We start from the raw sequence: 25,336 nt of genomic DNA, 5'->3' as shown, positions 1-25,336 counted from the left end.
CAGAGGAGCAGGTGTGGATCTCTTCACTCTTGTGACCAGTGACAGGACTTGAGGAAATGGCATGAAGCTGAGTCAGGGAGATTTAGGCTGGATATCAGGAAAACGTTTTTCCCCCAGAGTGTGCTTAAACACTGGAACGGGCTTCCCAGGGAAGTGGTCATAGCACCAAACCTGTCAAGAGTTCAAGAAGCATTTGGACAATGCTTTCAGGCACATGGAGTGATTCTTGGGAATGGTTCTGTGCAGGGCCAGGAGTTGGGCTCGATGATCCTGATGGACCCTTTCCAACTCAGAATATTCTATGAATCTGTAAATGTGCTTTTCCAGGATCTAGCCTCCATGGCTTGACATGTCCTTTCCTGCTATTCTCCAGGGGTGCTGTTTGCACCGGGCAAACTGCTGCAGTGGAAATAGTGAGGCTGATTGACTGCCTTGTAGGCAATGCTCTCATTCTCAAGTTATTCCAGCTCATAGTGGTTGCTGTGACCGTCCAACTGCTTGAGCTCGGCACGTGGCCACATCCCCTGGCGCGCTTCTCATGCATTTGGGTGGGGACAGGTGCCAGAGAACCAGCTCTGTTGGCCTGGTTCCACTGAATGGTACCCCTAGGAGATCCTCTGCTGCTCCTGCCTGGCAGCTTTCTGGCTGCTGCACACTGTTGAGACCTAGCAAGAGCAGTTAGAAATGAGAACTGAGCATGTAATCTTTGTATTTGAAACAGCATACTTTGAAAGCAGATTATGTTTCACTTTGAAGGGTAAATGACCTAAAGTTTATTAAAAAGTTATCCCACAGTGGATTATCATGAAAATGTTTAGCAAAGCATTTTGCTTCATAGCATGCAGTGGCACTGTGTGGCAATGTGGGACAGAACAAGAAGACTAATATTTTATTTATTTGAAACTACTGGGTGGCAGAGAGGATAAGAAGCAAAAGGTGGTTATTAGCATTTATCTCTGGGGGTACCCACACTTTTATTTTTTCCCTCTCACCTCCCTTTTCCCAAGCGTGGTGATAGTTTGGTAGTCACAGCAGCTTGGAACCTCAGTTAAGAGTTCATAGCCTCAGGATGGCAAGTAGTACCTCAGTTAATAAAGGTAAAAGGGAATAAAAGGTGGAGGAAATAAAAGGTGGAGGAGGAAGAAGGGAAATGGATTCCTATAGAATAATTTCAAAGAAAGTACACCTACTGAATCATTTGCATGCCACATGCGTTTCTTGTAGCTCTTCAATCTCCTGGCTAAGTGAATCACAGACCATTGTTGAACAATAAATAACATCACGCTGTGTTTTGTTTTACTGAAAAGTGTTCCTATATGTTTGAAATTTGATAATGTTGTAAGTTCATTGTTGCACTTTAAATACCATGAGGAAAAGGGAAACTGGTTCATACCTGATGAGAAAGTTTGATAGTTTTAGTTTTTTTGTCTGATAGTTGAATGTCTGTTTTTCAGGTAGAAGCCCAAATGTGCATGTGGGAATGTCAGTGAGTGATAAGATGTATTGCTTAATTCAAAGTCATATATATGAATGTGTATGCATTCATAAATAGATTTTTGGCTACTTCTGCATCAGAGATGACATGCAGTGGGGTTTTTCTTCCTCTCACAAGACTAAATGAATAATTCTTCTCATTCTTCTCTCAATTTCTTACTGAAATTCTACTAACAGGATTTTGGGGGATGAAAAGTCAGGTAGGGGCTGGTCTCTTTCTCCAGGCAACAACTGTCAGAACAAGAGGACACAGTCTCAGGCTGCATCAGGGGAAAAATAGGTTGGATATCATGAAGAAGTTTTTCAAAGAAAGAGTGATATAATATTGGAATGGTCTGCCTGGGGAGGTGGTAGAGTCACCATCCCTGGATGTGTTCAAAAAAAGACTGGATATGGCACTTGGTGCCATGATTTAGTTAAGGTGCTTAGGGCGTGGGTTGGTCTTGATCTTGAAGGTCTCTTCCAGCCTAGTCATTCTGTGTGATTCTGTGTGTGAAAGGGAATGATGCCCAAACTTGCTTTTCTTCTTATCATTAACCTTTGCTGTTTATTCCTTAGCAATTCTATATGTTTAAAATGATAAATATGCAGCTCTTAAGTAAAAGAACAGTGTGATCACAGGGAATATCTGATTTGCCTCAGTCCACAATACTTTTACTGTACAACCTTTCTGCAGTAAGCACCAGCAGAGGTAGCTTACAGTAGTAGCATTCTGCCTTTCTTTGGAAGTCTCCTGCCATGCCATGCTCAGGTTATATTTGATCTTTATTGTGAGTTCTTGTTATAACTGTAGAATGTGGAGTGGTGGTTTGTACTTGTGTTCTATTTAACTTCCTCTGGGGCTGTTGAATGTTTATTCTCGAGTCAAGACCATTAGGTCTGAAGTGGAAATTTAGACAGTCAGTATGAGCCATTCTAAAATAGGTTTGCAGTCACCTGCTGACCCTGACGATCACTTAAAAAAACCCCAAAACTTTAACAGGCGGAGAATTAGGAAACAGACTGTAATAACTTTCCTACTTAAAAATATTACATCTCTTGTGGACAGCATAGCAATGAGTATATTCAAGTTAATAGGCCCCAAGAGAGCAGAAAGATCAATCCCTTGGGAAGATGCATCTTTACGTAGAAAAAGGAGAGTTGAAACTTTTCCTTGTGTCTCTGTGTTGCTTGGCTTGTGATGATGCACAGAAGACCTGTCATTCACAGTTGCCGAGGCAAGTACTGTATAGTTTGTCTGCCAAGTGAGCTTACATAACTTCTGTCCACAGGAAACATGATGCATACAGAGGAGGTTGGGTGATATCTTAGAGTTAAGATCCTAATGCAAACCTCTTCAAAACAGTGATGTGTAAAGCATAAAGAGGCTTGAGAAAGTGAAAGGGGATGAGGAAGGCCACCTCTTAGAAAACTTGGGACTCCTTGCTATGAAACAACTTTGAAATGCTGAACTAGCTTGGAACATGAGAGCTGCTTGAGCAGCAGAAAAAGTTCAGCGAAAGCATAATTTAGGTATGGAAATGAACATCAGTAATTTGCATGGTTACAATAGGGCATATTATAACATTTGTCTTTACTACAAAATACTTTGATGAATCACACATGACTAGGAATGATTATACTACCATGAAGTATTGTGAGGATAAAAAGGATCTCTGAATCATAGTGCAGCTGGTAGTGTAGAGTTGCCTGGCTTCACAGTTCTGTTATTCAGGGTTGATGGCTAAGAAGAAATATCCTGAGTGCTGTTTTGTATGTACATTTGTGCTTTAGCAGCATTTGAAGTATTTAAATACATTTAATTATACATTCTGTTCCGTAACTGATCTCACCAGTACAGTTACACCTTGCAGTACCTACATGAGGAAGTCCGGAAAAGAACAAAACTGATTTCCCAGCAGAATCTACCTGCTCTGAAAGATACTTCCTCTCAAATGCAGTCATGATTTACTGATGCTGGGATGTTTTCATTAAGTTGAGCTGTTGTTGTAATTACAATTACAAGTTGAAGTGCTTTTCCATATTTTTAGAGTTCTGTCGCCTGAACTTGAATAAGCTCTGCTTTATCTAACATCCTCTAACCACAGATTTTAATGTCCTTTTCTTGATTTTTTGGTGACTGCTTTGTGCCTTCTAGTCACTTCAGGCTCACCATCTTTCAGGTCCAAGGAATTGTGTGTTTTCCATTCAGCAGACTAAGTTCAAATAGTGCTGCTTAACCACAGTGCTGCTTTTCAGCTTCTTTTCTCTCTCTGTCAAGGTTGGGATTGAACCTCTCGAGACGATAATTCACATTGAGGCTTAGGTGTTTATTTTTTCTTATAAATGTTACAGTCTCATGGGCAGTGAGTTCTGCAGTATTTCACTAACAAGGTACAAAATGGCTAACTATCTTTCATTACAAGGTCTTTTAAGGCTAAATTATACAGTTAAAAAATGACACCTAAATTATTTTCACTTTTAACCCAATAACTAATCATTCAAAGTCCGCAATGCAGACTTTTCTGTCCAATTACAAAATACCACCCAAACCCATGAAGAAGAAGGAAGAAGAAGGTAAAGAAGAAGGACCAGCCTCCACCTTAAAACATCCATCTTGCTCTATAAATATTACTATATTCTCAAACCTTAAACTCTAAGTTTTCTACCCCGTGGTATTACGCACTTATAATCAAACTACCCGTAGTCCCAGTGCTATCAATCAATTTTGGAAGCCTTCTCCATGGCCTCAGTTCAAATGCAGTGCCCTCCTGGGAGTCAGAGTCTGTCAGCACAGTAAGTCTCAAATTCTCAGCATCCACGACTCCAACACCATAGATTGCATTTCACCATTGTGAGTGAAGCAGCATAGCTGAAAGTTACTACTGAACAGACTTGTGTTGTTCCTTCCTGTCCTTTGCCTGCACACTTTGCTGTATCATTTCTGTCAAATCTAGTGATCTGTGATTGGACAGTGACCCTGAAATTGTCTAATGGGAAACTAAAAAAAAATTTAATGACCCCTTTTGACTGAACCATCTCATCCAATATGTGGATAGTCTGTGGGTCTAATTTGAGAGGAGAAAGAAATGCACAACTGTCCTTTTTAGTGATATGCTGTCATAAATGTCGAGAAAGAACAATATAAAACTCTATGAAGATATTTTGCCAGTCTTGATGACTCGTGGAGGTGTCATTGAGAAATATGACTAACCATAACTCTCTAACTTCGTGAAGCATCCCTCTAACCATGAGGGATGACAATCAATGACAACCAAGCTGTTGCTCAGGTGGAGAAGTTAATGCCAGTGTTTGGCATTACAAGCATGCTCATTCAGAAGAGTGAGATGTTACTGTTCCTCTGTCTGTACCTCGCCTTCCTGATTATTAAGAACCCGTTATCATTTATTTTCTGGAATCTAGCTGTGTTGGTCACTATATTGAAGGAAAAAGTGCTGTTATCCAAGGAAGAGGTCTGTTTAAAGGACCCACAGCCAGAGCTGGTCTTTGAGTCATAGTAGTTTACGCTGAGATATTTTTTTCCCCAGTGTTTATTAAAACACACAACACAACTAATGTAAAAACAGACACAGAGGAAAATATTTTCCTATGCCCTATATGGAGACCAGTTTAGAGAAGACAGTCAGTGGAGTATTACTCCTAAACTCTAGTTTGTCCATGACCCTGACCTGGAGTTGTACATGGGCCACTGGCTTAATAGCTGCCAAAGGACTTGCTGTCTGTGAATGTGCATTATCTGAATTGGAAGCTGTTGCGCTTCACACTCTGACAATCGGTGGCAACAAGATCTGTATTTTACTTACATGTCTCATTTACTTAAATGCATTTATTCCACATTTTCATTGTCTTCTCTCTTTCTGTGATGATCAGTGACTGTTTTCCATTTGCTATGTACCAGTCTTGAGTCTAGAGATAGTTTAGCTGTCCTTTTTCAGAGCTCAAAATCACTTAATCTCTCTTTGCACGGAATTCACTTCCCATCTCTTTCTATTCTTTTCACCTTTCTCTGTGCATTTTAAGTTCTATAGTGTCTGTTTGAAACAATGAATGAGAGAGAGGGGTGGTGTCACAACTGCCTACAATGCTCAAAGTTGATATGCTTGTGTTTGTTCTGTGGCATAATAATTTTTTGGGTTTTTTTCCTTTCCTTAATCAGTTGTAACTTTGTGTTTGCCTGTTGAATATCTGTTGAGCAGTGAGCTGATGTTTTCAGAGAGCTGGCCACAGTGATTCCCAAGAATTCTTCCCTGAGTTATAGCTAATGTAGACTACTAATGTGTATGCATAGTCAGGGTTATGTTTTTCTGTTTACATTTCTTTGCACTTACTGATGTTAAATTTCTTCCACTGTTTTACCAACCAACCACTTGCTGTCATGAGATTCACCTGCAGCATTTTGTACATATGACTGTTCTGAATAATTCTGTATAGACTGAACGCTTTTCTTCTTATTTGTCCACATCAGTTCTGGACACATTCCTTATTGCTTATCTCTGCTGGTGTGGCAGGGTTAATGACACTCAGAAGACTTCATGACTGACAAGAAGATGGCAGTTGCGTGTTCTGTTTTGTGGCAGGGAACTTGTGTGGAAGGTGACTAAAATGCCTTGCTGAAAAAGATGCAGATAGTGTGGTAATATATATGCATAATCAGATTAATAGAGAATATAAAGGTGGTTGTTGCTAGAAGTCATGGGCAGTTATGGTTCAGGTCACTGCTATGTGAGAAGTCTGATAACACTAGCAGTGGCAATTGTTGTGCTGAGATTGATCAACATCTTCAACTCTTCTGAATGTATTTTAGCCTGTGTATCTGTTCAAGAGTATTTTGAATCCTTCTTTAGGTGCTATTAACTCTGTTGAACAGACTGCCACTGCCTGACAGCAGAGGTACAGATACCATCTTGTATGGTATCTGTATCTATGAACAGCATAGAGACCTTTGGGATCTGAAATGCAACTGAAGTGTCTGCTTTGTCAATCATTACGTATAGAGTTCCAACTGTAATTCTGTTTGAACAAATTTTCATTCCACTTTATTTCAAGAGGGATGTATTGTCTCTCATGACATTAAACACTTAGGTTTTGTTTTGGTGAGAAACAGGATTACAGCAGTCCTGATTCAGTACTAACAAACCAATAATGACAAGTTCAGCTGATGAGTTGATAGTTGTCAGTTGCACATCGCTGGTGAGATGTTAACACATAAAGGATAAGTACCATAAGGCTAGGAAGATACTTTTCTTTATATTGCCATATTTCCTGATTTTTATGGAATGCCAGTAATCTAAAATTATAACAAGTTGAATGGAAAAAAATGTTAAAAAATCATCACTCTGGTATGTGGAAAACTGCTTTTATTTTCTTTTTTAAAAAAATTTTTATTTGTTTCATTATTTGTTTAAATATCCAAGGCTACAATGACAGGAGTATAATTTCTATTTTTAATGGGAAAGATATTAGAACTATGAGTGAAACATCATTCATTGTTTGAAAGTCTGTCTGTTCTAGAGAATGACAGCCAGGGAGGTATTTAACTGATCTTTATATATCCGGACAATGCCAAATACACAACTTCTTTGGAAACCCCAAAATGGAAAAAGTTGGACCTTCCATACCTGAACTTTTAATCTGAAAGAGGCTGTCTGTGGCTTTGTACCATTTTCTGCTCATCAGAATTCAGCAACCCTGCAGGATAGAGGAAAAGTACAGAAGCATACGGAAAAGATAAAAGGAGACTGGGAGCAGAAAAGATAAATGACTTTGCCGTCAGTGCAGTATAATGAAAATCAAATCAGTGCCTGGCAACGCACAATTGCCTGGTATGGCTAACCCCAGACCGTGCTTTTAAAGTACGTGCCTTTTATATTTTATTCTTGTATTTATATAAAGAAAAATTACTTCATTATTAGTTGATTGCAGGGGAAATAGATGTCCTGATTCTGTAAAATCCTAAGAATGAGTATGACTTACATGTTTAGGGCCTCTTTAGTTATTGGCTTTACCTTGGCAACAACAAAATTCCATTACTAGCAAAGCCTGTTTCAGCTACTCTTACATTGTTTTGGCAGGGTATAAAAGGATTCTGCATATAGGATACATTCATCCTAAAAGTGTAAAGGAATTATTTGTTTGATAATGCATACACAAGATATCTAGGAGTTAATGAGCTGCTAGGTTCTGTTTTACTGTGCTCGCCACTGCTCACAATCCTTGCTGGCCTGGCAGGCGCTGGCTGGATAGGATTGTCCAATGTGGGTCCTTTCTATAGACCCAGTGTTGCTGTGCTGCCATCTTCCTCCAGCTCTGTCAACACTGTTGATGGTGATGACTGGAGTTGATGATTCCCAATGGGACCAGCTAACCATGCTCTATGATTTTATATCTTTGTGTTGGTATTTTTTCTTGAATCCTTTACCTAATGATGGTGTCTCAATAATCTTAAAGTCTGTAACTTTCTGTACTGACAACAGTCTGTAACTCTTATCTCCTTCCAGACTTCTTTAACTCTCTTTCAGTAGTTATACAGCTAGGCAATACCAGAAATGGACCTGGGTGGGCAGGCAGCTGAACCTCTGGGTTGTGAAAGCAGAGCTACCACTTATGGTTATAGGCTGTAGTGGTGACATCTACATGACCAAGTTACACTGGAATTGAGTGTAGTTGTAGTAGTAGTAAAACAATTAATTTTTGCAAACTTACTGATTTCATTTTGTCAAAATAAATAATAAAAGTGCATTTTCTGTTTTATTTCCAAATAAAATGTTTTAAGTTATTATACATTAACACAGTGCAGTACTGTTTGTGGTAAACTCACAATGGAAACAGAATTCATTTGGGAATGTGCCTACACTGGAATCAAAACACAAAAAGGAATCCACAACAACTCTGAAAGACTTCTGCAAACTTGCATTTTGTTCCCGATTGGGTCTGACAATGTATTTTTAATGAAGTCTTGAACATCTGCAAACTGTTTGCAAGCTAGAATTTTCTTCTTGAATTCCACAGCTGACTGTAGAATCATAGGCTCTGTAATCATGGATGCTGTGTCTCCACAGTACCTATTTGCAGTATAGTAATATAATAATCATAATAATAGCAACAATGAAATCTCTTTCCTCCCAGTTAAAATTCAACATTCTGGGTAGCATTTCATAGTAGTATAATGTGCTATTGGCTGTTTATGATGACTCAAAATTACTGCACATGCCCTCTAAACACCTTGTACAGCTGAAAATACATTTGTTTTCTGGGTTGTTCCTTTCCAGCTTCTTCATTTCCATAAATGAATCTTGGAATCCACAAGTGTACAGGAAACTTCTGAACCAGAGTTCTCTTTCTTTTCAGGTTAGATTACAATATACAAACCTATTCGAAACTCTTAGTTTTGTGTCCATAGAATGATCTTAATTTTTTGCTACCTCTTATCACAGGAGTTAAATGAGTCAGAAATGTTCACAGGGTGTTATTGTTTCATCCATTCCTTAACTTTCTGGATATTTGTGTTGATATTGATTGCTGTAAGTTTTAAATCCTGAATATGTTCATATGAATGCAGAGCAATGTACTGCTAGGAAAGCTGCTGTTATATAAACTAGCAGGGCTAGGTAACATACCCACTAAGGTCAGGTCTAGAAATACCACTAATTTAATTGCAGAGACTGTATAATTGTGACGATGCTGTGTAATGTGGGACTGAATGCACTGCAGATCATTTCCTAAAACATTGCAGTGTTCAGCGTAGACAAACCCTTAAATTTGTATTTGCTCTCTTATCTCAGTTTTCTTCTGAAGCCGCAGGACCAAAAGTGCAGGAAATGCTACCACATTTTTTCCTTACTGTGCTTGCTGGCTTTCTTATGTGTGCAGCCTTGTAAATTGATCTGTTTCCATAATTCCCAAGCCTTCAGTAACCTAAGAGTTGGAGTTTGTTCCAAAATATCTGCACTTCCGTGAGTATGATAAAGATGCTTTGGTTTTTATGAGCTCAGAGGCCACCACCTATTAAACATTCATAGAGCTTTCAGGATGCCTGTTGCTCAAGAGTCTGAAAGGCCTTTAGCCATTTTAGCACAAATGGCAGTAAAAATCAACATTCGAAGAAGAATAATTTCTCAGTCTTGAGTGTGCTTTGCAGAATGTGCATCAGTGAAACTTGGTTCAGAGAAGATCATTGGAGTGGCCTTGGCTGTTGCTTAAGGGTCTGTGTTACAGTGTCCAGATACAGAAAATAATGGAGAAGAGTGTGGACAATGATGGCTGTTCAGTTGACTTACAGCTATTTCACAGCCCATACTTGACCCCCATTCCTGTGTTGGCGTAAAATGAATGAAGCTCATCTGCTCTTTTTAGGGAGAGATGAGTAATTCTCAGTGGAGTACAGTGCAAGTACAAGCATGAGGATCCCTTAATGGGATCTAGAATGGAAAGTGGGATAGCATTGTCAGCAGAGCATCGTGTCCCAGGTCACTTGCTGTGTTGCAAGTCAGGATTTATTAGCTCAGAGATGGTTGTACCTCTGCCATGCGTGTCTTTGAGTGGTGCTGGATTGTAATGTCTGGCAGTGCTGGTGTGCCTGCCAGCTCCTTTGTGCCATGCTCTGCTCTTGAGAGGAGCTCTCCTCACTAACAAGGTCAGTTGAAGTTGCTGAAGTTGCTGTCATCTATGTGTGTCTTCCCCTTCAAAAACATAGCATTTTATGAGCTCACCACCTGGAGGCCTGCAGTGATCTTGTGGCTAGTTTAGGTTTCTTTTTTTTTTTCTGAGTGAATCAGACCCTTTCATTTTATTAGGGAAAGAACAGAGGTGGAGTTTTCTTATTACTGTTTAACATAATATGTGACTACTGACCTTTCTTATTTTTTTTCATGAACAAGCTGGGCAATGGTAAAATTCAGCTGGGCCATGAAAGTCAGGAGACCTGTGTGGATTTGTAGATGTAATGCATGGAGGTGCATGGGCTGGGTAGCATTTGGGAGGCATTTGAAGTAGACAGCAGCTAAAGTTGGCTGTCTCATAGCCTTAATCCCTTGGGTTGGGTTAATGAGATTGACTGGTCCTTGAACCAGGGAACATTTTAAGCTTTGGCCTTCCATTTAAGAATGAGTCAGTCAGCACTGTGAGCAGGCAATCCAGCAGCAATACTTCTCCCTGAGATTTTTTTCTTATTCCCTCATCTTTTTTTTCCCCTTGCTCTGCCTAATAGAAAATGGCAGCTTTGACCACTCTCATGGGAAAAGTATAGCAGATATTTTAGAGGCAGTAGCCTCTGCTTGAGAGCTTTAGGCAAAACTGGCAGCAGAATATTAGTCAATGATATTTATACAAATGTTTTTCATAGAAGCTTCTGGTAGCAGTTTCCTTCACTAAGTAGACTGATCTGAAGATTCTCAAATTTTTATTAGTTTAATTTTCTCAGCCTAGGTCCTTTGGTCTGCTTTTGTTCTTAGTAGTCTTTTACGTGTGGTGTAAATGACTGTTTTTATGGAAATCAAATTTACCAGCTCAGGGATTCCAGTCCTCACTGATACTTTGTTGCACATATTAGGAGTACATGAACTATGGGATAGGTCTTGACTATCATTGTCCTGCCAACAGCCCTCAAACACCAGAAACTTTGGGGAAAAGGGCTACTTGACATGCTGTTCTGATATGTTAAACTTAGAGGAGCCTTCCTTGCAAGGTCCCGTTTTATCTTTTCTAGTGCTTTTATCCTATGGAAGCTTCCAAAAATTTGGTATTTTTTGGTGTCTACTTTCTTAAGTGCACAAATGCTGGTTTTGCCCATGTACTGTTGATATTGCTGCAGTAATTGTTTGTAATGATTGTTAATCTGCAGATCCTCTAGTTGTAGACACAGTTTATGCTATGGGTAGAGATACGAGAGGAGCAAATAAAGGCTGCCATTTTAAAGGTTTACCTTGCACTGTGCAGTCAGGGTATGTCTCATGAGAGGAGATGCTATCTTCGACTATAAGAAAGTGCTAAAAAGAGAGAGACTAATGAAGCTGTTCTATTGATGTGAATGTCAGCTGGAAGCTAAGCAAGGGAATAGAAGGAAGGACTGTTAAAACAACAGTGATCTGTTCCACTGTCAGCAAAGAAACATATTTGTGCAGTCTATTTTTTTAATGCTAGGAACTGAAGTAATGATGGTGGTAAAATGTTTTTGTATTCCTATTTCCCTAATTGACATGCTATTTAAGACATAAACCTTTAGTGCAGGTTCAGTTTTGCCTGAGATATCACTGTGCTTGATCCCAGGTGTCAGAAAATTTTCTCTTCTTTCCATCTTCCCATAATTCATTGGACCACGTTGTTGCTTTGTGCTAGTTACCTTCCTGGGAAAGGAGTTGCCTTGACTTTTTTGTAAGGAAGGGTTTTTTCTTATAATTGATCCTGTGTTAAACACTTCATTTTAATCTAATGCCAGCCAGCACATTGATATGAATGAAGAGGTCAGCTCTCAGCAAATTGTTTTGTTTTAGGAAACTTCTGTGTTAGTCACCCAGACCTAGTTTAACCTCAGCTGCTTAGCTGACTGGCTGGCTGTTTGGATGTAAACCAGATGTGATGTTTGAGCTGTGACTGATGAGCAAGCATTAGCAAATTAACCTTTTCCATAGGCATGGAGAGGACACTGCTGATTAACTCACATCTTCCTGATAGGAAATATGTCCTGAGTTGTGCAATTTTTAAGGTGAGGAAAGTAATTTGAATGATAAAGTGTGCAAAAATATTTTTCACAGTCATCTGAGTATTTCATATATTGCAAGGGATTTGATTAATAAGCCTATGTTTAAACATTTTATACTACTTTAATTTAAACAATTCACATTACATTAATATGTATTTTGTAGACTAAAACCAGCGTACTTCAGAGTCATATTTACTTGCTTAAGTTTGTATGTGTCAGAGTACTTAAATTTTTCAGCTTCTTCTGTCTTAAGGTGCAAAAACTTCAGTTTGGTACTTATCTGTGTGTCTTGGCTAGTGGTCAGGTGGTAAACCACTCTCTTTCCTGGTTGCGGCCCTCATCTTTCTCAGATGGGAGTCCTGACGCAGGAATAATGTTCTAATTGATTCAGCCCTCTATTTTGTTTTCTCTATTTACAATTGTAATTTCCCTTTGAATTTTTTTTCCTCTGTTGGTTTTCATGTTTTACACTGAGATTGGTGTTCTCAGAAGGGGGCTGAAATCCTTCCAGTTGGAGATGTTAATGACAGAAAACTACCTCTCTCCTAATTTGCCCATAGTTTTGTCAGAGGCTAGTTGAGCAAAAGTGTTTGAATATTAGTAGTGCATTTAGCTTTTATTTTATTTTTATATTGTTCCGTCAATTTGGAGATTAAAAAAAGATTTGAAACATTAATTGAGAGTGAGAACCAGAGCTCTTAATGAAGCTTTTTAGTGGATTTTTAGTGTGTTTTCATACAAAAAGTTTAATTTCTTGATTCCCTTTTTCATGGTTTATGGCTTTAGTTTTTACTGGCCTAATTGCTTGTCTCTTTGCTCCTTTTAGCCTGAAGGAGCTCTCACTGTTAACATGGTTGTTGCTCTTATTGGTGTAACCTGTTTTTGGTTGTGTTATGGCTTTTGTACCAGTCAGAACACAAAATTTCCCATGTGCATATTTTTCTCCCTTCTAAGGGCTAAGTACAATTTTTCACAAAATCTCCAGCTCAGTCCAGCACAGTGCAGACTTATCTACAAAGTACTGTTTCCTCAATGCCAACAAACTCTAAAGGATACTTTAAAATTTAGCACCTTATAGCTCTGATCTGTTTACCTTGCAAGCAGTTTTTCTATTAAGTTTACATGTAGCTCACAAGATACTTTGCTGTGTTCCTCTTGCTTATTGCTGCTGTTACAAGGTGATGCATTGAGTAAATGCTCTTGAGGTCACAGGTGAGCTGTGCTTCTGCTTTGCTTTTCTTGCAGTTGCATTTTGTCAGTGGTTCCCTTTATTTACCTTACCTTATTTTTTTTTTTTTCCTAATACTGGCCAGGATTACTGCAAACATATGATGAGTAGGGTGAAATAGACGTATACCAGACCTGGGTTTCCATTATGGTTGTGCAGAATTTATGTGGAACAGGAGAGTATTGACATGTCCTTGCATTCATCTTTGGTCTGTCATGAACGGTCTGTCTCTGTCTCCTCCTGTCTTTTTTTGTTATGCTCTGGTCAAGTACTTCACTTTACTCAGTAGCCGTTTTGTAGGGAACCACTATATTGACATATCTGGAAGTAATTACTTTTAAGTGAATAATGAAATAACCTTTGCCTTTAAACAAACCTAAATAAGTCACTTGACAAAAGGTGTTATGGGAGTGGGATGGTTACTCTTAGACATGAGTTAATGTGGGAAACCAGTGTTCAGAATGCTTCTAAGTTAAGCAATTTCAGGGATACAGGTATGCAGTTTGGAATGAAGTTTAGGTTTGGTTTTTGAAAAACAGATGTTGTGACCGAGGAACCTAAAAACAGGATTTAATTTAATTTTTTTAATTTTTGATGGAAAAGGCAGTATTTTTCAGAAAATGTATTTTGGGAATAGTAATTTGTTGATTAATGATGAAAAGATGATTCATCAGTTTAGGGAAGTGATATTCAAGTTCTATTTCTGTCTCTTTTTTAGACTTTCTTCCTGATATTAAGCTCATCTTTCTGTAACTTTCATTTATAAAATGAAGATGATAACAGTTCATTTTCCCCATGTTTTGCTTGTTACTCTTTAGACAGAAAGACTGACAATAACAAACATCTCCTACTTCTATTTATGTAGTTGACTAAGCACTAAGTTGACTAAAGGATTGTGCTGTCATACTGACAGTCTCTAGGCAATGCCAAAATATAAATAAGCCCTTACGGTTTTCATATTATCATTTCAAATTGAATTACTCTAAGGTAACATCTGTGTGCTTGTGACAAAGCAGTCTCTAGCCAGCTGAAATTGGGTGTGCTATAGGGCTGCTGAACATTGTAGGCCACTTTTTAGCACTTCCTTTAAACTTGTGTACTTCTTAAGCTCTTCTTTTTTTAACCAAGAGTAGGTGAAATATTATTTATGAATGATGTGTGATACGAATGCTTTGACTATAAAATAGGGAATAAATAGTACTTGAAATAAGACGATTCCGTCCAGTCCCTGGCCAACCAAAGGAAATCAAAATAGGTGTTAACTTTTGGGATACATCTACTGCAAATGTTTTTCTGGAGGAAAAAGCCATTCTCACATCATCTTACCACTGGGTTTGTGATACAGAACTTTGTGTAATAGGTGAAAAATGTAAATCTTTTTGCTTTGTTAACTTGAAGCTATGTTGATTTTTCACCAGCTACAAAGGACTGGAAGGAGCTTTAACCACTGTGAATCTCAACAATTTAGACACTGAATTCCCTACAGTAGCACTTTGGAAGAACTTGAACCTTGTTTGTAGGTTGAAGTTCTATAATAACTTAAATTAATCTGGGAGCAGTCTGTCGTGGTCCTCTCTTCTCTCCACAAATGCTTTCTCATGCTTTTTCTAGCACTGAACTCATGGTGGCCAGGTGGGTAAGCTGGGCTACGTGGACACTGCCCACCTGGCATAGTTAGCTGACTCATCTGAGAGATGAGAGATCTCCTCATGTGAGAGGAGATGAAGTCCAGTGCTGAGGTAATAGAAGAGTTAAGGCTGAATGACTGAGTATGTGGTGGTGAGACTGTGGCAGTCTTAGTTGGCTGAAATGGCTATGAAATGGTGTCTGTAATTACATTTGTTCTACATTAGTTGTTAACATGTTCACTTTCTGTCCCTGAGCCATTTCAACAAGATGATAGAGATTCTAAGTGCTCTAAATTAATCTTAATGGCACTGTGGTCAGTGACATAGCCAGTATTTTATTGTATGCCGGCTGAGCACTGGTTGGATTTATATGTGAATGCAGCTCATTAACTTTCCAAAGTATTTTATGATCTCAAGTTAGAAATTGCAGCATGTCTGCATGACAGTTTTGCCTCCTGGTAGAATATATTGTTGCACCTTTGGCTGGAGCAGTTGCATTTGTTTTGGTTCAGATGAGGAATTGATGAGGCAACTAGATGCTTGTCCCACGTGGTCATGTTTACTTAGAAAGGGGCTGCACAAAACTGTTCTGTAGGGGGATAGAATTTAGGTAAATAAAGGTAGTATAGAAAGTAATCTTACCCCCTAAAGAGTTGCAGCTGGGTTAATTATTAAAGATTAGGAGCAGGCCTGATTTTAACAGGCCACAGCTGTAGCCAATAAGAAGAGTGTTGTAAAAGTGTGGATTGGTTGGCTGAGGGGAACTGGAGTCAGTTGGCTACTGTGAGAGGAAGAAAGAGTCAGTGCCTAGAGGAGCTGTCTATGAGAAATGTCAAGGAGGTACAAAACTCTGGCAATGTGGAACCTTGCAATATAATAAACACACTGTTCTCCCTCTTTCACAACTCTGAAAATACCTGGCAGTCTTTTTGCTTAATATTCCTCATTTGCCCACTGTCACCTGGAACTCCTGAAGTTTTGCTCCCTTCTTTCTCCTTCAGGGTCATGTTACAAGTTTTTGTCCAGGAATATCAACTATTTCTGTTCAAAGCCTCTTTCCCTTGCTCTGCAACAATGTTCTGACCCCCCTAATGCTTGTGTATAGTTCCCTGAGATGTCTCTCTACCACTGTAATTCCCTCAGTGACCATTTCTTTCATTTACACTTTATTTGTAGTAATGGCTTCTCTTATTTTAACTGGTCTCTTAACCGAATCTGGAATGAGGATTCCAAGACAATGTTTGCTTACTATAAAAAAGAGTTCCATCCAGTCTCTTGCAGAGGTGTTTCCTAAGTATCAGGTCATTGAATGCTCATTGATTTCAGCTAACTCTAAGACAATTCTTCAAATTCTTAAACATGTTTTGTTTTATGTTCAGGAAAGGCTCAGTGCAGTGCTGTGTGTAACTGCTCAGTTTGGAGTAAAATAATCTTTTAAAGGTGGGCTGTTCCTTTGGTATTCAGTAAGCACATTTCATTATCATGCAGTCTTTTTTGAGTATTGCCCATGATGAGTAATGAATAGGAGATTGAAACAAGGCATTCTTCTGTAATTTCTTCCCATTATCACATCTAACTATGTTCACTACAGCAGAATTGGTATTTCAATACAGCTACCTCTCTCTCTCCTTATCAGTGTTGTAAAATTTATTGCATTTTCACCACACAAAACTTGTGGAGGTATGTGCATGAACATGTGAAACAATTCATACACATTCATAGTGGAACCTGGCCTGTAGCTTGTTTGTGTCCGTAGTGAACTGTTATTTATTTTGAATTTATCACATTTAAAATCCCATTTGAGATGCAATGCCTTGGTTGCAGAAGTGATCCAGGGAGTTCACAGCTATGGCTGGTGGATCCAGACATATGTCTGCTGTATTAAATGTGTGATGTGACCATATCTTTATCTCTGTAACAGTAGTAAAAGCAATACCTTTGCCTAAAATAGTCAGTGAGCAAAAGAACTATAAAAGATTTCAGATTATCAAGTAAATTGAAGCATTTAAGTACAGAGGCAATGCATGTGTTTTTTAGCTGAGAGCGTCACTGCTGAAGTTGCTGCAGATGAAATAAAGAGCAACACATTATTAATCTGCCTTTATAAAATTTGTAAGTGCTGCTCTGTTGTAATACAAGGGCCTTCTGTAAAGGTATGTCTGAGGTTAAACATGTATTTAAAATTAAACTAACACATAAGCCCTTTTGGAACTGAGATTTTAAAATAATTTTAATATCCCAAATGTACAGTGCTGGACTAAGCCTGGGGGTATAGTTGCACAGAGAACTGGAGCTTATCTGGAGGGGCCTCCCAAGAGCAGTGCTTTATGTGGAGTCTGCTGGCTTTGAGGAAGGGATTAAAGAAGAGACATTATTCCCAGGATGGCTTTGCTGACACCAGTTGATGAGCAGAAACATCTATTTAATAATGGGAAAGCACTCCAAGCTCCTTTAAAACACCTGACAAAGTTACTTTTATTTCTGTGGGAAGTAGGTGGGAGGGATAACTATCCTTAATTGTGAAGTGGATTCCTGTGTTGATACAAGGTTACCTAATCCCTGCTTGCCTGAGAAAACGAGATTTATGGTTGTCACCAGATTTAGGCTCAGTTTCCATTCTCTCATTTGCTCTGTCTGTTCAGACTTAAGTACATGTAGCAAAATGGATCAAAGACATGAAAAAGGAGAAGAGGACGCCTAGACATTAGCAAAACAGGTATGTGCCAGCCTTGGAACATTAGCCATGTTTGCTTGGAGAGACGCTGTAATAGCGGGAAGCTAAATGAGAGCAAGGCTCAGGTCTCTTTGGCTTCCACGTGCCTATGTGATGTGACAGCGTTCAGGGATGAGAAAAGGCTCTCCATGTGGGTACCTTTGGGAGTGGTTTTGTGTGGTGAGATGGTTGGCAATATCTGTGATATCAGATGGTGTCATCCAAGGGTTAGAATTATCGATGCCTCTTCTCCCCTTGTTGGCCTCAAAGCTGACCTTGTTGTACCTGATTCTGCGACAGAGATACGGCAGTAGTTACCCCTGTGTAAATCCTGCCTCAGGCTGTTTTCAAGATTCAGAGAGCTGTTTTCTTTATAGCACATGAGATAGAAGTGTGAGATCCAGTCTTGCTTTGCATGATCTGAACTATCAGTGGCCATGACCAAAGCGCAGTCTTTTATTTAAAGGATTTTTTTCCCTTTTTTTTTCTTGCTGTGCAACTGACTAACAAGGACTGCTCGAGTGGTGATCTAAAAACAGGGACTGTACACATGGCAGATGCTGTTGGTGAAGATTGCCTTGGTAGAAGTGTCCCTAGCCCAGAGGCTGGACCAGTCATGTCTCCAGAATGTCTGAAAGCCCCTGTAGTTAACAGGAGTCATTCAGTTGAAGTCAGCAGATGTTGTTTTAGGCCTTCGGAGCCCAATGATCCATCTGCTTTCACAAGCCTCTCCTTGCTAAAATAGAGGTCCACTTTATTTCCTTGGAGCAGGATTTTTCATCCAGTGAGCTGTGATTCCCCCCAGGGCATAGGGGAAGACAGTGATGGCAATTGGAGTGGTCTTAAGACATGGAAGAGATGGCTAAACATTTAAATTTAAAGAAAAGAGGCCTTGCAGAATGAATGCAGATTATTATAGAGGATTATTGTGATCAGTAAACTTTACTATAGCAATAATTAAAAGAATAGAAGTGTCTTGATATGAGGCAAGGTGATGCTTCCCTAAAAACATAGCACCACTGCAAGAACAAAAGGTTTCAAACGGGCTGCACACATAAAATAGAAGGTGACGTAGAAAATAATGTCTTCAAAAGCTACTTCATATGTAGAAGTGCATATTTAATTCTACAGTAACAGGTGGGCTATGGTGTATGGCATGCTTCAGGCATGTAAACTTCTTACTGTAACATCCTGATTTCTGCCTGATTGTCAACTTCCTTAATTCCCTGGGAAAGCAGGTTGGCAGGCTTGTGGCAAAGGTTTTTAGTATCTTCTAGTGCCAGAAAGAAGGAAGAACATTGTGCAGTTCTCTCTGGTCTTCCTTTATCTTTAGTGAATTCATGTATGGGAGGAGGTTGGAACACAGCCTTTCTGCAATTAGACACATGTAAATAATGGCTTTTTCCTTTTTGTTGCCGTGATCAAAATGCTGAACGTATTCCATATTCTTCCTACCTACAGAACTGTACAAACCCTTTGGTTTGACCCAAAGTATTTCACATAGAGTGAAAAAATTACTGCAGGTTTTTCCTTACCATTTGTCATCCGTTTAATCCTCGCTTCTTTTCACTTAACTTGTAATGCAAAAAAAAAAAAAAAAAAAAAAGAAAAGTAGTGATTTTAAAATTTCAAAATAGAACAATTTTACTTCTTTTTGTTCTGTTCCTCTGTTTTTTTACATGGTAAAATTATCACTAGTCTTTGGTATAACAGAAACAATTTTTGTGAACCTGCTATTCTCTAGAAATTGTGTGTTGTTGTCTAGAGTTGTACTTGTCAGAATTTTACCCAGTGTAGATAGTTACTAGTTCACGTTTTTTGGAAGTGCTCTGAAGTAATAAGACAAGAAAATCTCTCTTTTCTTTTCAAGTGCTAGCTTTCTTTTTGATGGATAATTTTTACCTGCTGTAGATAGGAAGATTTTTCTCATGCTCTGTAGTTAATAACCTGACTTCAGTTAGATGAGATTTGTTTTAAGTATGTTGCATATTTCTTAGCATATATCATGACTCTCTGTGGGAAACAGTTTTTATTTTACAACCACATTTATCAGTTTTGGCAACCTGGCATTACCAATATTTTTAAAATTTCTTCGACTTATTTTATGTAGCAGATGCTGAAATACTAAGACAGACTAGAGAAAATGTTGCAATATTTACAAATTGTTTGTAAAACTATGCTGTTTTATAGCAAATAATTTTGACTAACTATAGAGGAGTAGGCTGTTGATCACTTATAACAAATACAAGAAATTTACCATACAAGTTTCAGGAGTATTTTAGTACTTTTTCTGCTAATGCTGCCAAAATAATTCTAAGAACCTGAGTAAGGTTACTAATATTTTTAAAATAATACTTCACAATGAATTTTTTTTTAAATATTGTCTGAGTGTGGCTGAGTATTGAGTTTATTTAAAGTTCTTACGAAACTACTCCAGGCCTCTGGAAGGCAAACATGGGGAAACAACTCACATTTTTGCCCACTGTAGAAAAGAATGAGAAAATATATGTTGCAGAGATTTAATTTAGAATATCTAATAACTTTCAGAGTTATTAACAAGTGTCGTATAAAGAGGAGATCTGGGTTGTAGGGCTGCAGGCACAAACCTAATTGCTCAAACTTGTGATAGGAAGGAGTCAGTCAGTTTGGTTCCATTTGAAGGAGAAATGAGAGGGCTGGATTTTTCTTCTTTGTAGTCAAAACTCCTGTTGAAAATTGGTAGTGGTTGCAAATGTAGATGTAAGAGAGCTAAGAAAAACCCTCAGAATTTAGGTTAACTGTGTAAACTTTGTTATATTTGTAGGTATTATTGCAGTGTCATTATGAATCTGATTCTTCATAACATTTTTCTGATATTTTTCAATGGATGCTTCTGACTGCATCAGAAGACCAGCAGTGTTCTGTTCATATACTTGTTGTCCAAACAGAACCTACCTTATTAATTCCCAGATATGGAAGGTGCTTGGTGCAGGTTGTTAAGTGGTCACAAGGATGAATGCCTGCTTTGAATTCCCTCCCTGCCTCTGCCACCAGAGTTGCTGTGGGATGCCAAGTAAATCACATAAACTGACAGAGTCTCGTTTAGTCATTAATCGTGTATTGCTGATTTCATGAATGCCCAAACTAAGGCATCTGTGGCCAAAACTTCGATAAAGTGTTCACCACTGCAGTAAGATATAATGGGAACAGTGCTTTAAGTATGTGCAATAAAACTGTTAAATAGAATTGACATTGAGAGATGTCAAGATAGGCACCCAGAATTACTCTTAGTCTCTCTTTGGTCTCCACTTTCTTGCATGAAAATAATAGTCTAACCTAATCTTGCAAAGATTATGAAGAAGAGCATTAATAACATTTGCAGGGCAGTAGGTGCCATTGCAGTGAATGACAAATGACACACACTGGAAACTTGTTTGTCTTTTGTAGTTATATATTTAGGCCAACCCTGCAGAAAACTTTGTTTTTTCTCTTATTTAAATTACTATAAAATCAAAATCTTAGGACAGTGGTCAAACAGCCTGTGGGAAAATAAATAAAAATTCGGCATTGTTGTTCAGTCCAATGCAGTTTTAAAGTAACACTAACCTACCTGCCTTTTGAAATGAAAGTAGAAAGCAAACAAATTATTCTAAACAAATCTCATGTCTTAATTGTCATTTTGTTTTACTTAAGTTCCTCTTTGGAGCAGAATATAAAAACTTTATTACTTTTGACTGAAAATCTTCTTATAAACTAAGGAAATAATATAGTCCCTATTTGATGGCTTTGAAAGTAAGATATGGTCAAAATAAGCCCAAACACATTAAAGAAACAGTGTGTGAAAGTTAGGGGCTTCAGTTTCAAACTTACAGGTGCCAACCTTTAGACTGAATTCTGGACCAAGCTCCTCACTTTGTGAATGGCACCTAATGTGACCAGAATGTGTCCTCTAAAGCAGCTAGCCAGGTAGGCAGTGTCACAGACTGTTCCCTGTGGTAGCCCTCTGCTAACCAAGAGGGAATTTCTGAGGCTGGGGTAGGTCTGTAGTGGTGTGTCCAAAGTTCTCTTTACATTTCATGCTCAGTGGTTGCTGGGTGAAAGGCAGAAGCAAGACCCAGTGTTTGAAGATGGTTGACTGCTTTGACAGTATCTATTGCCTCAAAGCCCCTGAGAGACCTGGGCAAAGGTGTGGGTAGTTTCTGAACTGTGTTCCAGCTTACGGGTGACCCTGGTGTGAGCTGTGGAGGCCTGGCAGTCCATAGCTGTTCTGGGCAGGCAGAGGGGCACACAGGGAAACTTTATGGGCAAAATAAAAATACATTCAGCGTTAGGCAGGAGACAAATGAGAGTTTGCAGCATTGCAGCTTTTGTGCCTTGGCTCCATCTCAGACACCAGTAAATGCCTTTTCTATATTTGCCAGGAGACATTCATTGTAATGCAATAAGTTGAACCTTGATTTTTCTTCTATTTCCTTACTATTTTCTTCCCTTCTGTCATCCTCTTTCTTATTATGGACAAATTTGGCCACTATCAATTTGAATGATTTTTTGCATACTTGGCTGACTCTTTTTTCCCCTAATTTGCTGATACAGTCAACTGTGCCAGTAGAACAATTATGCAAAATTGTGTATAAAGGTTTAATGATACAAAACAGTGTTCATCACAAATCTAATTGTGATTCTTAACATCCTTCCATAAACTCTGTGGTTAATACGTGTTTTGTTTTAAAACCTGTATTTAGTTTAGTAGATAAGGGAACATTTTAATGTACACGTTACTGTTAACTTTGAAAGGAAGCAATAAGAAGTAGTGATTTGGAGGAGCCCAGATGATGATATATGTGCTTTCAGGTAGTGATTATAAGAAGTCTGCTTTATTACATATCTCATCAGGTTACACCATTACCTGTTTTACATTATGAATGATAACTATGTATGGTTGATTGTACACTGAGTCTAATACAACACAAAGATTAAATATGAAGATAGACATTGTAATGAAGCAAATAATGTGTCTCCATACTGAAACTCAAGAGATAGTGGGTTTAAAGAGAATTGACAGGTACACTGTACTTAGGCTTGATATCTGGTTTCCACTTGGACAGCTGAAACTGCTTCAGGAAAAGAGCACTAAAGCAATACTTGCTAATACTTTCACTGAAGCCAAAAATCCCATTGGCTTTTCTTAATCCAGAATAGAGCATTTAGAAACATTCCAAAGCTGATATTTCTCCTTCATGTTTGCATTGATACTTTCTGATTTCTGCACTACTGCTTTCCTTGGGAACTCTAGCTGGGGTTTAATCCTACCACAGAAAGTACTGGCGAGTCAGATATTATTATTAGGATTGACCTTCAGGAGAGTCTCATTTACATCAGGTCATTATGAACCTCGGGGAGAGACCTTCTGCCACAGTCACTAGAGACAAAGCACACGCTGCTTCCATCAGGCAGGGTATGAGGAGAGAGAACAAAAAGTGGTTCTCCTTTCTGTCCCCTTCTTGATTAGCAGTTGTAGGCTCTGTGTCATCTTTGCATGAAGAAATTGCTACAGACTGTAAGGATAAGGAAGAGGTAATAACCTGGCAGTAATTTCTGCTACCTCCCTAATCAGGGTCACACTTGAATGCTGAATTATGAAGGTGAGTTCTGTTCACTTGGTTCACTCCAGGTATTAAAATGTGTGAGCTGTGTTGTACTGAACAGAGCAGTCTGTGGCTTATACAAACAGCTTTAATTTACTGCTTTCTGGAAACAGAAGCCTGAAGCAGTCATGGAGGTTTCAGGAATGTTAATTGTTTGTGTACATGAATGAGCTTAGAAATGGTCGTTTTTGCAGTCTTCCCATAGCTCATCGAGGGTAGCGGTGTCACTGCCGGAGAGGAGAAAAGAGAACGATTATTTTTTTCCTTCACTGTCTACTAATATTTTCAGGGTTTGATATAATGTGCCTTTAACAAACCATGAACTTCTCTCCTACTGAGTCACTGCATCCTGCCTACATTCAGTGTAGGCAGAGAACCATTATACTAATCCACTCTTCCATCATATCTCTAACAAACACATGTATTTTCTTTGAGTATTTATTTTGATACAAGGAGTGCAAGTTTTTTACTTGGCAACACAAATAAGTAGGAGATTGTGACTTCTGAACTTTGTAACTTTAATTGTGGTAGGTCTGGTTTTCAACTATGATATGACTTGACGAATGTATGACAATCATATTTGACTTTAAGGGAATAATCCTGCCACCTCATAGCAACTGTAGTGTAATTAATTCACCTCTTCTGGTAGGATAGGTTTAAAAGGCAGATGCTGAAATTGGACTTTTGCTTTGTTTTTTAACAGGTACGGTTATATGCAAGGCCTGATGCAATCCGAAGAGGATCAGGGGACTATGCTCTAAATATTACAAGGAGACTCATTGAGTTTTATGAAGATTATTTTAAAGTGCCCTATTCCCTGCCAAAATTGGGTAAGATTTCCCAAAGAATGTGAAGTTAACCCAGAAATGAGGCATTAAGTCAGCTAAAGGAATGTCATGTATTGGATTTCAAGTTAAATGTTTGGGTTAATTTAGGAGGATCAGTAAGTAAGAAATTTTTCCTTATGGAGGAGGGGAAGCCAAAATATGCTTTCTCCAACCTGGAAATGAAAGGAGCGGGAAGCAGTCAGACGTTTGTTTGACAATGGGTAGAGAACCTGAGACCTTTCACTGATAAGTGGGCTCGGTTTTTCTTTGTTTTTTTGATGTTGTCCGTTTTGGTCCTTACTCCTGTGAGATAGCCACTGGAAGATGTTTGTTCTGTAATACTTGTACCTTGGTGCCTCAGCCTTAAATGGGGAACAGAAGTGAAAATAGTTGTGAAACTGGCAACCTGTAGCAGTGCAAGACTGTGGGCTTTTTTTTCTTTTTTGATTTTATGGCTTATATGGCTTATTAATGATGATTAGTGGAGAAGCTTATTGTCTTGTTGTTTGTTGAAAAAAGTGCTTTTGTTTTACTGTGACCTTTTAAATGTAAACCCTATAAATTTCTGTTATTTTTAAAAAATAGCTTTTTCTCATCCTCCCTTTCACCACAATCAGTTGGTCTCATACTCATTTAAATACTTTCCACAGTATTACGCCCTCCCTCCTTTGGAGCATGTTTGATAAAGATTCAGAAGAGCCTGTTGCTCAGCAGCAGGAAGAGAGCATGTATTTGATCAGAAGTATTAGAGTTGGAACCACAGGTGATCCTCCCAGGAAGTCAGAGTTTATTTCATTAAATCCCTTGCCTGCTGAGTAGGTTTATTGGACTTACAGCTAATGGTGTAGGAGATAGATAATGTAATTGATGTTTCTAGATGAGGGTATTGCATGAATATTTTTATAAGTATGTTGTGGCATTTATTTCTTGATGTCTTTTAATAATAGTTACAGGCATAAGGCCTATTTAAGTATACACAAATTTTCTATGTGTACTTTCATTTATGTCTTCAAACATGTTAATAATGCTTTGTAAAGGAAGTACTAGGCTTACAGGGGGCATAAATTCAGAGGGAGAAAATATAATCAAGAACTTGTTGAATAGAAAAGATGAACATAGAATGGTT

General features: G+C 38.5%; 1 protein-coding gene across 1 annotated transcript in view; it reads left to right on the top strand.

Annotated features, from left to right (window-relative positions):
• Positions 1 to 25,336, top strand: part of TRHDE (thyrotropin releasing hormone degrading enzyme) — a 210,342-nt gene that overhangs the window by 15,637 nt on the left and 169,369 nt on the right. The window contains exon 3 of the mRNA XM_030959613.1: positions 24,087 to 24,213. Within this exon, the coding sequence (XP_030815473.1) occupies positions 24,087 to 24,213 (127 nt within the window). The remainder of the gene's footprint in view (positions 1 to 24,086; positions 24,214 to 25,336) is intronic.

Source organism: Camarhynchus parvulus, chromosome 1A (assembly GCF_901933205.1).
Source record: "Camarhynchus parvulus chromosome 1A, STF_HiC, whole genome shotgun sequence".
Lineage (NCBI taxonomy): Eukaryota > Metazoa > Chordata > Aves > Passeriformes > Thraupidae > Camarhynchus > Camarhynchus parvulus.
This window is presented reverse-complemented; position numbering and strand designations above follow the sequence as displayed.